General features: G+C 64.3%; 1 protein-coding gene across 2 annotated transcripts in view; it reads left to right on the plus strand.

The window, feature by feature from the left end:
- The window catches only part of SORCS2 (sortilin related VPS10 domain containing receptor 2), a 227,484-nt gene that overhangs the window by 169,957 nt on the left and 42,870 nt on the right, over positions 1–14,657 (plus strand). For both annotated transcript variants that reach the window (XR_009450089.1, XM_059676365.1), the window contains exons 4-6: positions 5,364–5,528; positions 8,083–8,156; positions 13,302–13,366. Coding sequence is in view for 1 of the 2 variants with exons in the window: in XM_059676365.1 (XP_059532348.1) it covers positions 5,364–5,528; positions 8,083–8,156; positions 13,302–13,366 (304 nt within the window). In the remaining variant the exon portion in view is untranslated. The remainder of the gene's footprint in view (positions 1–5,363; positions 5,529–8,082; positions 8,157–13,301; positions 13,367–14,657) is intronic.

Consider the following 14,657-nt stretch of genomic DNA (forward strand, 5'->3'; position numbering starts at 1 on the left):
GAAGAGAGGACTCTCCCAATATCCCCCTGCCCCGCCCCCCCGGGAAGAATCCCCAGTATTGACTGTAGCTACTCCCCCCATCCCCCCGGAGGGAGCCCACCCGCACTCCTCAGGTGTGGGCCATGCCCGCGCGGACAGCACGTGCCCTGGGGATGGTCCCACGAGGATGGCATTGCCCCCCGTGCTCTTCCTCCCAAAACCCAGAACCCCCGTGTCACCACGAGAAAAACGTCAGGCAGACCGAAATTGAGGGACATCCCGCAAAATGCCTCACCAGGGTCCCTCAGAAACGCCCAGGTCATGAAGAGCAAGGAGCGTCTGAGGCGCGGTCACAGCCCAGAGGGCCTGAGGGGACGGGAGGACTCACGTCATGTGGGGTCCGGGCTGGGCCCTGGTCAGAGAGGGACATGAGCGGGAAAGCTGGTGGGAGGGGCGCTCAGACATGTGTCCAAGTCAGTGCCCGCGTTGCAACGTTGCATCTAATTGTATCTACTGAGGGAGGTGTGAGTAGCAGGAGCCTGTGGGCCGGGCTGTGCCAACTCTGCAACCTTCTGTCGATCTAAAATGATTCCAAATAAACGTTTATTTAACATAAAAACCTCTCCTAACCCCGCCACTTAACATCGACCATTATTAACACCCCTGCGTTTCCTTCTATTCGTTTCTTTTAGATTGAGGTGTAATTGACATCTAACATTATATTAGTTTCAGGCGTACAACATGATTCTGTGTATAAACGATCACCGCAATAGGTCCAGTTAACATCGATGACCTCACATGTTACAGCTTTTTTTTTTCTTGTAATGAGAGCTTTTAGGAACCTACAGGCAGTCCGCGGTTACATCGGACTCAAAGTACGTCGTTTTGTGGTTACATCGCCATCTCCCATTTATTTCTAAAAGAAAAAGTTCCGTCATTTTGACGTCTGTACGTATGTGCTTTATGTTTTTTACTATTTATTTACCACAAGTAAAGGTCAGGAATTGTTATCTTTCTTTTACATTGTTTTTTACTGTTTCCCTTCATTACAGCTGTGTGTGTGCTCCGAGTGACGTAGGTGCTTCTGTAGGTGGGTTCCGACTTACGGCGAAAATCGCGTTACGTCGTAGGAACGGATCTCCCACGTAACCCCAGGACCTACTGTACTTGCTTAGCAACTTTCAAACACGCAATGCGTTTCTTCACTGGTCACCAAGCTGTCACTGGTCACTGGACACCCTCAGGACTTTATTTTATAACCACGCGTCTGCCTGGCTGCAGCCTCAGGGCCGCCAGTCCGCCTCTGGTCGGAGCCGGGTTTTGAGGCCGCATATAAGTGAGATCATAGGGGATGTGTCTTTCTGTCTGTCTGACTCACTTCACGCAGCATAATGCCCGCAAGGTGCGTCCGTGCTGTCCCAAACGGCCGATTCCCGCCTTTTTTATGGCTGCGTCATAACCCTTCCTCCCTATGTTATGCATTTTCCACTGAGAACATGAGACTCGCTCTGTGCCCTCACCATGGACACACTGATGCTACCTGCCCTGGGGCGTGGTCAGTGTGGCACTTGCCTGGCGTTTGACCCGTGTCTGGGTGAGCACACAGGTGCCCGTGTCACTAAACATCTCTGCCAACACATGCCTCTGATCGCTGTCCCCTCCCCCACATTTGCCCTCTGTACAGACGACAGCTCGGGGCACGTCGCCCAGGACTCCCAGGTGTGCGTGGGTCCCTCGGGCCCTCGGTTTGCTGGGGACAGAGGGTCTGGGCACGAGGGGACTGGTGGACGTCCTGGGAGCTCATGCGGTTCCCTGGAGACGAAGGACCTATCGGTCGCCATTTGTTCACGTGGAGGCGGGAGCTCGTGCCCTCAGTGGCTCTCGTGTGTAACTGTCTCGGCAGGAAGTGCCCTCTAGAGCAGCGGTCGCCAGCCAGTGTCCGTGGGCCACTGGTCCGTGAGGTCCAAAAGGTTGGGGAATGTTGGGGTGGAAGGCCCTGCCCGTGGGGCGCCCCGCAGAAGGCGTCTCCCGGCCCCACGCCTGCCCTCAGAGAGCTGTGCCCACCCCTCCCTGCCGCGCCCCCGGAAGCCCTGGGCTCGGGAGTCACGCTCACATCCGGACCTTGGCTCCCTCCGGCCTGGCCTGTGGCCTCGGCGGTTGGCCTCCCGTCTCTGCGCCTCGGTTTCCCCGCCTGCCCAGCGAGGCGCCCCCGGTGCCATTAGAGTCGCCTCGTGGAGTTCTGAGGAGGACGGCCTGGCCGCGGGCCTGTTAGACTCTCACTGCAGGGGCACCCCCCTCTGCAGACCAGGAGCTGAGAACAGAATGGGGCGTGGCTGTGTGGCCAAGGCAGGGGAGCCCTGGCGTCCGAGCGTGGCCCCACGCGCTGGCCCCTCAGTGCTCACCCCTCCGTGCTCACCCCTCCGTGCTCACCCCTCCGTGCTCACCCCTCAGTGCTCACCCCTCCGTGCTCACCCCTCAGTGCTCGCCCCTCCGTGCTCACCCCTCAGTGCTCGCCCCTCCGTGCTCGCCCCTCCGTGCTCACCCCCTCAGTGCTCGCCCCTCCGTGCTCGCCCCTCCGTGCTCACCCCTCAGTGCTCGCCCCTCCGTGCTCACCCCTCAGTGCTCGCCCCTCCGTGCTCGCCCCTCCGTGCTCGCCCCTCCATGCTCGCCCCTCCGTGCTCACCCCTCAGTGCTCGCCCCTCAGTGCTCGCCCCTCCGTGCTCGCCCCTCCGTGCTCGCCCCTCAGTGCTCGCCCCTCCGTGCTCACCCCTCAGTGCTCACCCCTCCGTGCTCGCCCCTCAGTGCTCGCCCCTCAGTGCTGGCCCCTCAGTGCTCACCCCTCCGTGCTCACCCCTCCGTGCTCACCCCTCCGTGCTCACCCCTCAGTGCTGGCCCCTCCGTGCTGGCCCCTCAGTGCTCACCCCTCCGTGCTGGCCCCTCAGTGCTCACCCCTCAGTGCTCGCCCCTCCGTGCTCGCCCCTCAGTGCTCGCCCCTCAGTGCTCGCCCCTCAGTGCTCGCCCCTCAGTGCTCACCCCCTCAGTGCTCACTCCTCCGTGCTCACCCCTCAGTGCTCACCCCCTCAGTGCTCGCCCCTCAGTGCTCACCCCTCCGTGCTCACCCCTCAGTGCTCGCCCCTCAGTGCTCGCCCCTCCGTGCTCACCCCTCAGTGCTCACCCCTCAGTGCTCACCCCTCAGGACTCGCCCCTCCGTGCTCGCCCCTCCGTGCTCACCCCTCAGTGCTCACCCCCTCAGTGCTCGCCCCTCAGTGCTCACCCCTCCGTGCTCACCCCTCAGTGCTCGCCCCTCAGTGCTCGCCCCTCAGTGCTCACCCCCTCAGTGCTCACCCCTCCGTGCTCACCCCTCCGTGCTCACCCCTCAGTGCTCGCCCCTCAGTGCTCGCCCCTCAGTGCTCACCCCTCCGTGCTCGCCCCTCAGTGCTCACCCCTCAGGACTCGCCCCTCCGTGCTCGCCCCTCCGTGCTCACCCCTCCGTGCTCGCCCCTCAGTGCTCGCCCCTCAGTGCTCGCCCCTCCGTGCTCGCCCCTCCGTGCTCGCCCCTCCGTGCTCACCCCTCCGTGCTCACCCCTCAGTGCTCACCCCCTCCGTGCTCGCCCCTCCGTGCTCGCCCCTCCGTGCTCGCCCCTCCGTGCTCACCCCTCAGTGCTCACCCCTCAGTGCTCGCCCCTCCGTGCTCGCCCCTCCGTGCTCGCCCCTCTGTGCTCGCCCCTCCGTGCTCGCCCCTCCGTGCTCGCCCCTCCGTGCTCACCCCTCCGTGCTCACCCCTCAGTGCTCACCCCCTCCGTGCTCGCCCCTCTGTGCTCGCCCCACCGTGCTCGCCCCTCCGTGCTCGCCCCTCCGTGCTCACCCCTCCGTGCTCGCCCCTCAGTGCTCACCCCTCAGTGCTCGCCCCTCCGTGCTCGCCCCTCCGTGCTCGCCCCTCTGTGCTCGCCCCTCCGTGCTCACCCCTCCGTGCTCACCCCTCAGGACTCACCCCTCCGTGCTCACCCCTCAGTGCTCGCCCCTCCGTGCTCACCCCTCAGTGCTCACCCCTCAGTGCTCGCCCCTCCGTGCTGGCCCCTCAGTGCTCACCCCTCAGGACTCACCCCTCCGTGCTCACCCCTCCGTGCTCACCCCTCAGTGCTCACCCCTCCGTGCTGGCCCCTCAGTGCTCACCCCTCAGGACTCACCCCTCCGTGCTCACCCCTCAGTGCTCACCCCTCCGTGCTCACCCCTCAGTGCTGGCCCCTCAGTGCTGGCCCCTCAGTGCTCACCCCTCAGTGCTCACCCCTCAGTGCTCACCCCTCCGTGCTGGCCCCTCAGTGCTCACCCCTCAGTGCTCACCCCTCAGTGCTCACCCCTCAGGACTCACCCCTCCGTGCTCGCCCCTCCGTGCTGGCCCCTCCGTGCTCACCCCTCAGTGCTCACCCCTCAGTGCTCGCCCCTCCGTGCTGGCCCCTCAGTGCTCACCCCTCAGGACTCACCCCTCCGTGCTCACCCCTCAGTGCTCGCCCCTCAGTGCTCACCCCTCCGTGCTCGCCCCTCAGTGCTCACCCCTCAGGACTCACCCCTCCGTGCTCACCCCTCCGTGCTCACCCCTCAGTGCTCACCCCTCCGTGCTCACCCCTCCGTGCTCACCCCTCAGTGCTCACCCCTCCGTGCTGGCCCCTCAGTGCTCACCCCTCAGTGCTCACCCCTCAGTGCTCGCCCCTCCGTGCTCGCCCCTCCGTGCTCGCCCCTCTGTGCTCACCCCTCAGTGCTCACCCCTCAGTGCTCACCCCTCAGTGCTCGCCCCTCCGTGCTCGCCCCTCCGTGCTCGCCCCTCAGTGCTCACCCCTCCGTGCTCACCCCTCAGTGCTGGCCCCTCAGTGCTGGCCCCTCAGTGCTCACCCCTCAGTGCTCACCCCTCAGTGCTCGCCCCTCCGTGCTGGCCCCTCAGTGCTCACCCCTCAGTGCTCACCCCTCAGTGCTCGCCCCTCCGTGCTCACCCCTCCGTGCTCACCCCTCAGTGCTCACCCCTCAGGACTCACCCCTCCGTGCTCGCCCCTCCGTGCTCGCCCCTCAGTGCTCACCCCTCAGTGCTCGCCCCTCAGTGCTCACCCCTCAGTGCTCGCCCCTCCGTGCTCACCCCTCAGTGCTCACCCCTCAGGACTCACCCCTCCGTGCTCGCCCCTCCGTGCTCGCCCCTCCGTGCTCGCCCCTCCGTGCTCGCCCCTCAGTGCTCACCCCTCAGTGCTCACCCCTCCGTGCTCACCCCTCAGTGCTCGCCCCTCCGTGCTGGCCCCTCCGTGCTCACCCCTCAGTGCTCGCCCCTCTGTGCTCACCCCTCCGTGCTCGCCCCTCCGTGCTGGCCCCTCAGCTGCCCCGCCTGCCGGCCTGTGTTTCAGATCCTCTTCCTCAGCTCCTCGCTCAGCAGCGGGGAGCAGAACCTGTTCCTGAGCACGGACGAGGCCACCACCTTCCGGAAGCAGCTCGTGCCCTTCACCGTGGACAAGCTGATCTTCCACCCCAAGGATGAGGACAAGGTCCTGGCCTACACCACGGAGGGCCAGGTGAGCGGGCGGCGCGGGCGGCGCGGGGCTGCGGCCGTGTGCGCGTGCGTGTGTGCGTGTGCGTGCGTGTGTGTGTGTTTGTCTGTGTCTGTGTATGTATGCGTGTATTTTTTATTGATTTAGAGAGCGAGAGGAAGGAAGGGGGAGAGAGAGAGAGAGAGACAAAGAACCGGCTGCCTCCTGCAGGCCCCCTTCTGGGGATCAAACCTGGAGCCCGGGCATGTGCCCTGACGGGGAAGGGAACCAGCCACGGTTCGGTGCCTGGGACGATGCCCAACCCACCGAGCGGCACCGCCAGGGCTGTTCTTGCAGGTTTTAGCCGCGTGACTGTACGTCCCTGGCGCACGGGTTCTTGCTCATGTCCTGGGGTGTTCGCCTTTGCTGAGCAGGAACGTTGTATTTCCGCGCAGTTGGCGCTGCGTTCTAAAACCACCTCCCGTGAGAGCAAACGGGCGAGGCTCCGCGAGGTTCCAGGGCAGGAGCCGTCAATGCAGGTGGCTCAGCGGGGGTAGCCGTCCATTATGCTCGGGTCTGCAGGATGGGAATTGCTACCGTGAGCGGACACTGCATCCTTGAGCGACTTACCCTCTCTGAGCTTAAGTTCTGTGGTGTGTGCGTGTGTGTGTGTGCACACGAGTGTGCGTGTGCATGTGCGTGTGTGCGGAATGAGCTGGTGTTTGACAAGCCCTGAGCTCGGTCCGGGCTCCGTGAGAGGCCACAGCCGCTGCCAGGCTCTCCCGCTGCAGCCGTCCAACCGCCCATGTTCACTGAGCACCTGCTACCTACGCGCCAGCCAACAGGCGCTGAGTCCCTGGCCCTCCTGAGGCTTCTGCTCCAGGGCATGGGAGCTCCCCAAACAGCCCTTCCTCGGCCCTGGCCGGTTTGGCTCAGTGGCTAGAGCGTCGGACTGTGGACAGAAAGGTCTCAGGTTTGATTCTGGCCAAGGACACATGCCCGGGTTGTGGGCTCGATCCCCAGTAGGGGGCATGCAGGAAGCAGTCGATCAATGATTCTCTCTCATCATTGATGTTTCTATCTCTCTCCCCCTCTCCCTTCCTCTCTGAAATCAATAAAAAAATATATATATTTAAAAACCCTTTCTCAGTATCATAGGTGATCATTTCCGATCACAGACCCTGGACAAGTGTCAGGAGACAGTGGCCTGCCACCTGTTTGTGGATAAAGTTTTATTGGCACACACCTGCCAGTTGCGTGCTGTCCCCGCTGCTTTCCTGCTCCAGGGGCAGGGATGGGCAGTCGCCACAGAGACCGCAGGGCTTTACAGGAAATGGTGGCCGCCCCGGTCAGGGTGGGTGCTCATTCATTCAGGGCCCCCAGCATGGGGGCCAGGCTCGGTGTGGTGACAGGGGAGCGGGGCTGAGTGGTGACAGGTGAGGGGGCTGAGTGTGTGACAGGGGAGGGGGGCTGAGTGTGTGACAGGTGAGGGGGGCTGAGTGTGTGACAGGGGAGGGGGGCTGAGTGGTGACAGGTGAGCGGGGCTGAGTGGTGACAGGTGAGCGGGGCTGAGTGGTGACAGGTGAGGGGGGCTGAGTGGTGACAGGTGAGCGGGGCTGAGTGGTGACAGGTGAGGGGGGCTGAGTGGTGACAGGTGAGCGGGGCTGAGTGGTGACAGGTGAGGGGGGCTGAGTGTGTGACAGGTGAGGGGGCTGAGTGTGTGACAGGTGAGGGGGCTGAGTGTGTGACAGGTGAGCGGGGCTGAGTGTGTGACAGGTGAGGGGGCTGAGTGTGTGACAGGTGAGCGGGGCTGAGTGTGTGACAGGTGAGGGGGCTGAGTGTGTGACAGGTGAGCGGGGCTGAGTGTGTGACAGGTGAGCGGGGCTGAGTGTGTGACAGGTGAGCGGGGCTGAGTGGTGACAGGTGAGCGGGGCTGAGTGTGTGACAGGTGAGCGGGGCTGAGTGGTGACAGGGGAGCGGGGCTGAGTGTGTGACAGGTGAGCGGGGCTGAGTGTGTGACAGGGGAGCGGGGCTGAGTGGTGACAGGTGAGGGGGGCTGAGTGTGTGACAGGTGAGGGGGCTGAGTGTGTGACAGGTGAGCGGGGCTGAGTGGTGACAGGTGAGCGGGGCTGAGTGTGTGACAGGGGAGCGGGGCTGAGTGGTGACAGGTGAGGGGGGCTGAGTGGTGACAGGTGAGCGGGGCTGAGTGGTGACAGGTGAGGGGGGCTGAGTGGTGACAGGTGAGCGGGGCTGAGTGTGTGACAGGTGAGCGGGGCTGAGTGTGTCACAGGTGAGGGGCCGGCTGGGGGCCCACCAGCCGCTGGCTTTGCAGAGAAGCGGGAAATAGGACTGGGCATTGGCCCCGGGTCCCCCGGGTCCCCCGGCTCCGCCTCCCTCCTGGCTCCCCAGCTGCCTGTGGTCGGGGAGGCCCTGCAGGGAGTCCCACACCCGCCTTCAGCCTCTGGGGGCTGCTCCGTGCCCCTGGGAGTGCGGGCTGGCTCCGCAGGTCCTCCTCCGAGGCTGGGTCCCCAGGAGCTGGGGCGGGCTCTCAGGAGGCTCCTGCTGACCAAGCGCCTGTCTCTCTTCTCTCCGCCCAAAGCTCTACGCGTCCTGTGACCTGGGGAGGAAGTGGCTGCTGCTGCACGAGCAGGTGACCAAGGACCACGTGTTCTGGTGAGCGCGCGCCCGCAGAGGGAGCGTTGGTCCCACGGGCCACCTCCCCGCCCCGGCCCAGGGCTCCCTGCTCCTGCTCTGTCCCAGCCCTGCCCGTCCCCAACCCTGGGGCCTCCAGGGGGTCCCTTGGCTCTGCTGGGCGGTGCAGGCACGGGGAGGGGGGGCTCTGGGGATGGCGTCCCTCCGGCCACGTGTGCACTTGGCCTGTAGTTGAGGGGCGAGGCTGGCTCCTGGGCTGTGCTCTCGTGGGAGCCGTGTTCTGGTCTCACGCACCAGCCAGGCCAGCCTGGGGCCCAGGCGTCCTGTGTTGGGTGAGGGAGGGAGGCCCACGCAGGACAAGCACCCGCCGAGGCGGGGCAGTGAGGCAGGGCGGCCGCTCAGAGCCTCCCCGCCGCCGCCTTTCTGCGCAGCTGCCTCTGGGGACGCTCCCTGCTTTCTACCTGATTGCTCTTCCTTGCACACACGTGTGAGCACACACAAACGTGCACGCACACACATGCACACACACACACACACACAGGAGCAGCTCCCTGCCCTCTCTTGCCACACGCACTAATGCGAAGCGTGGCGAGGAGCTGGTCTGCTGAGCCCCCCTTTGTTTCCTGTCGGGAACCCTGGCTCCTGGGCGCAGGCCTTTCGCTGGGGCGGAAGCGATGCCCTCTCTCCCATGGCCGCCTACGGGGGGAGGGCCGGTTCCTTCCTTGGAAACCGTAGCCCTGCCTCAATCATCGGCCTTGTCACCGAGGCAGCTGCTGGCCCAGGGCTCACAGGCTGGGAGGGGCGAGGCGGTGGGGCCTCTGAGCGGAGGTGCCTGGGGGTGGGGGGTTGCCAGAGCTGCCGGCTTTGCCTTGGGGGGGGGGCAGTCCCGGCCCTGCGCAGTCCGGCTCACCAGAGACCCTCGGCCAGAGGGAGAAGCCGCCCGCAGGGCGCCCAGTCAGCGTTGTGACCACAGCCCTCCTCCCCCAAGTTCCTCAGATGCTCCCATGGCCGTGTGTGAGCGGTAACCACAGCAGACACCGCGCCCGCGCCCCGGGGCCCCTGGGCTGTGGCGACGGCACACGGGCCCTGTTGTCAGCGGCGGAGATGCTGTTTTGACAGCACGTCCGGGCATTTGTCTGTGAGCTGGCAGCGGAACTGCCAAGGCCCGTGTCTGTCTGACGCTCGGGCTCCGGCTTTTCTGAGCTGCAAACAAGTGAGCTCCTCAGAGCGGCCTCGTGGGGCCTTGGGGAGGGCGGCGTGGGGACCTACTGCGCTCTGGGCCCCCACAGGCCCCGCGCAGCCCTCCCCCTTCGTGTCTCAGCGCCCCGAAAGCATAGTCATCATGGCTGCCCAGCGACTGCCACGCTGTGAGCACTGACCGTCATGGCACCGGCCGCAGGACCAGTGTCTCAGGCCTGGCGAGCACACAGCGGCCCAGACATCCCTCCTCACGCTACCGAGGGCGCCTGGGACCTGCCCTGGGACGGTGGTCCTGGTCGCACTGCCGGAAGCAGCAGCCCCGGCCGCACTGCCTCTGCCCGTGGCCCGTGGCCGTGCTGCCGGTCACTACTGTCGGTCACTGCGGGGCAGTGTGGCCGCCTGCACTTTCCGGGAAGCGTGTCCGCTTCTCCCTCGGCCTTGGTGCAGCCAGCGGCAAGGCCTCTGTCAGGGAGGGGGAAGGGGGAAGGGGGAGGGGGGCGGGAGCGAGGTCCCCCTCCAGGCTGGGGCACTGCCTTCGAGGGCCTCAGACCCGTGTACGTCAGTGCTGCCCCCGCATCCAGGAGAGCAGGTCAGTTCTGAGCTCCCGCAGCACCGGACCCGGATGCGCTTGGTGGTGGTCGCCTCACATGCCTGCTGCTCCGCAACAGTGTGCGGAGCCGGGCCGGGCCCTGCCCCAAGGGCCATCTTCGGGGACCTAGACGCAGGGGGTGCTGGAGTCCGCACCTGTCCCTCCTGCAGGGAGCCAGCTCTGTCCGAGGCGCTGTGAAGGCAGAGTGTCTTCCCAACTCGTGGGGGGTCTCTGCAGGGGCCGGGCCTCAGGCCTGCGGTCCTCCCCTGCCCAGTCCAAGGCCTCGATGCGGGCATGTGGGGAAAGCCATGGGGATGCTCTGATGGGGGTGAGAGACTGAGGGGATGAGCGGGGCAGAGAGAGCGAGTGGGAGAATGAGTGAGTCAGTGAGTGAGTGAAGGAGTGAATAGGTGAGTGAGTGAGTGAGGGAGGGAGTGAATGAATGAGTGAGTGAGTGAGTGAGTGAAGGAGTGAGTGAGTGAGTGAATGAGTGAGTGAATAGGTGAGTGAATAGGTGAGTGAGTGAGTGAGTGAGTGAATGAATGAGTGAGTGAATAAATGAGTGAGTGAATAGGTGAGTGAGTGAGTGAGTGAGGGAATGAGTGAATGAGTGAGGGAATGAGTGTGTGAATATGTGAGTAAGAGAATGAGTGAGTGAGGGAGTGAGTGAGGGAGTGAGTGAGTGAGTGAGGGAGGCAGTGAGTGAGTGTGTGAATGAATGAATGAGTGAGTGAGTGAGGGAGTGGGTGAGTGAGTGAATGAGTGAGTGAGTGAGTGAGTGAATAGGTGAGTGAGTGAGTGAGTGAGTGAGTGAGTGAATGAGTGAGTGAATAGGTGAGTGAATAGGTGAGTGAGTGAGTGAGTGAATGAGGGAGGGAGGGAGGGAGGGAGGGAGGGAGTGAATGAGTGAGTGAGTGAGTCAGTGAGTGAATGAATGAAGGAGGGAGAGAGTGAATGAGGGAGAATGAGGGAGTGAGGGAGTGAGTGAATGAGTGAGTGAATGAATGAGTGAGGGAGGCAGTGAGTGAGTGTGTGAATGAATGAATGAAGGAGGGAGGGAGGGAGGGAGAGAGGGAGCACATGAGTGAGTGAGTGAATGAGTGAGTGAGGGAGTGAGTAAGGGAGTGAGTGAGTGAATGAGGGAGGGAGGGAGGCAGTGAGTGAGTGTGTGAATGAATGAATGAAGGAGTGAGGGAGGGAGTGAGTGAGGGAGCAAATGAGTGAGTGAGTGAATGAGGGAGGGAGGGAGGGAATGAGGAGGATGGGTTAGTAACAGGCTGGTGTCATCGGGGATCACAGCTGGCTGAGACCACACTTCACTGCGCAGCCCCCCGAGGACCGAGGGCCGTCAGTGCCCCTGTACATGGGACAGCGACCCTCCTGTTCAGGAAAGAGGAAGGCAGGCAGCAGGTGTCCTTCCAGGGGCGCACACGCTCTACTCACAGAGCCTAGATGAGCACTCCACCTTGCCATCGCGACTCTGCTGAGGGTCAGGGTGCACACATGTGCACACATGCGTACACACACAAGCACACATGCATACGCACGCACACACGTTCTACTCACGAGAGCCTAGATGAGCACTCCACCTTGCCATCGCGACTCCGCTGAGGGACAGGGTGCACACATGTGCACACATGCGCGCACACTCATGCACACATGCATACGCACGCACACACGCTCTACTCACGAGAGCCTAGATGAGCACTCCACCTTGCCATCGCGACTCCGCTGAGGGACAGGGTGCACACATGTGCACACATGCGCACACACACATGCACACATGCATATGCACGCACACACGCTCTACTCACAAGAGCCTAGATGAGCACTCCACCTTGCCATCACGACTCCACTGAGGGACAGGGTGCACACACACGCGCACACGCGCGCACACATGCATACACACACATGCACACATGCACACACGTGCACACACTCTACTCACAGAGCCTAGATGAGCACTCCACCTTTCCATCGCGACTCCGCTGAGGGTCAGGGTGACTGGGTGGCACCCACAGTTCAGAGGTCGGGGCACTACAGCGATCCCCACCGCTGCCCCCATGGCACATCTGCTGGCCATGGCACTCAGACTCAGCATCCCCTTGTCCCCTGGGGCCACCTGGTCCTGGAGACCCTTGGGAGGCAGGTTGAAAACTGAAAAGGGCCGACTGGGCGGTGTCAGTGGTGGGGGAGGGGCCGTTGGAGACAGCCTGCGGGGACCTCTCATGACCTGTGGGGACACTGTGGGGACAGACGCAAGGAAGACAGGGTGCTCCCTGGGCCTGAGCGACCGCGGGACGCGACCTCTGCGTGCTGACCCTCTGAGCGCTTGGCACGGTGTGCTGCAGGGCCCCTGTCCCTCCGGGAGGAGTGGCTTGCTGGGGGGTTTGTCACTGTCACGTTGGCTCGGATGTTATTGCAGTAAAAGCACCAGCTCGCCAGACCCAGGTGTTCACGCTCAGGAGGGGGCGGAGTCATTGGGGGCTTGGAGGGGAGGTGATGTAGCAAAGGAAACGCAGGCGGAGCACAGGTGACACGACACAGCAACAGCTGGGACCCCGCCCAGATCTCCGCTGGGCTCCCCGTGGGAGAGCCTGCCCCTGGCCTCCTGCGGGGCCCTGTGCTGGGCGGCCCGGGGCCCGGGGCCCTGTGCTCGGCACTGACGCAGCCGGCCCGCCTGGTCCCCTGAGCACACAGCCCTCGGGGCTGCGGCCCCTCCTCCTCAGCTCCCTGACGGCTCCCTCCGCAGCCACGGTGCCCGCCGGGTCCCAGGCACATGCCGCCATGTGCCTGAGCCCCTGGGCCACCATCACCGTGGGGGGCGGGGGGGTGGGCAGCAGCCGAGACCAGTGACTTCCCAGGGCGCACTGTGGTGGGTGGGGGGCTGGGAGCCCCGGGTGAGGGGGAGCCCTGGGGGGAAGCCCGCCTCCGGCACTGACAGCTGTGCGCCCCTGGGGCCCGCGCTTAGCTTCTCTGGGCCTGTTTCCTAACCTGCAAAATTCAGGCGATATTCCCAGGCCTGCCCCGGCTCCCAAGTTCATTTTGATCAAAAACAAAACCAAATACCCTTCAACACACACACACACACACACACACACGCACACACACGCCATGGGAATGTCTTGTGTAGACATTTCCACAGAATGGCGTCTCCTGTGGAAACGGTGCGGATAGAACGCTCAGCAAACCCGGCCCGCCAGGCGCACCCCCCCAGGAGCCGTGGCGCCTTGGAGGGACTGGCCTCCAGCCCACAGTGAGCGTGGTCTCCAGCTCGGGAGGCCACGGGCCACATGGGGTGCGGGACACGGACACGGGCTCCATGCCCGGCTCGGGGACCCCATTCCCGATGCCAGCCTGAGCCCCCTCTTTTCCAGGGCTGAGTCTGGAGTGGGCGCCGGCCCGGACCTGGTCCACATGGAGGTCCATGACCCCGCAGGAGGTAAGCCAGGCCGGACCCGGACAGGGGTCCTGGAGCCGCTCTCCTTGGCATGGGCCCTGCACGGCCAGCCCCGCGCGTGCGGCTGCGGCATCACTTTCAACGCGCTTGTTCTGCGGAGGGAGGGAACTGGAAGCCGGGCGCTCCGCTCGGCGGGGGCGGGGGGGGGGGGGTCAGTTCCAGGTTGATTTGTTCTGGCCCCTGAGCACCGAGTGCTCCCGCTCACCCAGACCCACCCCAGGCTTGCTGAGGTCGGCGGGGGCCTCCACGGGCTCCCCCTCCGTGGGCTGGGGCTCCAAGCTGGGGACTCAGGTGAACAGAGACCCCTGCCCCTGGCCGTGGGGGCAGCAGACACAATCAGCCATCTTGCAGGTGCAGCCAGGGGGCAGCAGGGCGGGGAGGAGAGGGAAGGGCCCCCCTGCCTGCAGTCCCTGCTCTGGCCACTCTCCCCTGGGGACCCCGGGCACCACACCTCCTCCTGCTGTTTCTCTGGGAGGGAGCCCTCGGCAGGCGCACACTGACATGGGTGCCGACACGTGCGAGCAGCAGTTCCCTGCGCAGGGCGAGCTCCGTGGAGGTAGTCAGGGCCGGCAGCTCCCAGCCCGCCGGTGCCACCACAGGAGCCTGGACTAGCGACCTCACCGCCCTGCACCTCAGTCTCTCCAGCTGTGAAGAGGGTCCGTGCACCCTGCTGCTCAGCCCGGGTCGTGAGGGCTCCGGAAGGAAGCTGCGCAGGTCCTGTCCTCTCCCAAACCCTCAGCTCCTCCCTGGACCCGGGACTGGCAGTCCTCTGCTTCCCCCAGAGCAGCAGCTGCTGCTGGGCCAGGAGAGCCGCGTGGCCACGCCCCTTCTGGGCTCCAGGGCAAACTCCGTCCTGCCTGGAGGAGGTGCGGTGCTGGTGTCCCCAGGGGAGTGTGGCCAGAGCAGGGACTGCAGGCAGGCGCTCTTCCCTCCCTGCTGCCCCCCGGCCGCACCTGCAAGATGACTGATTGTGTCTGCGGCCCCACAGGCAGGGGCAGGGCTGGAGAATGGCCACAGCGGCTGTTACAGCACAGACGTGGGCAGGTGCCGTAACCAGGGCTTTATTCCCGCTGTACAGCCCCTCGGCGCCGTGAAAGTGGCGTTCATCTGTCTTGTTGGCACCTGGCCTGGAACACGGGCCTCACCACCACGAGAGAGTCAATGAATGAGAGTGAGTGAGTGAATGAGTGAGTGAGTGATTGAGTGAGTGATTGAGAGAGTGAGTAAGTGAGTGAGTGATTGAGTGAGAGAGTGAGTGAGTGAGAGAGAGAGT

The sequence above is a fragment of the Myotis daubentonii genome, chromosome 1 (assembly GCF_963259705.1).
Source record: "Myotis daubentonii chromosome 1, mMyoDau2.1, whole genome shotgun sequence".
NCBI lineage: Eukaryota > Metazoa > Chordata > Mammalia > Chiroptera > Vespertilionidae > Myotis > Myotis daubentonii.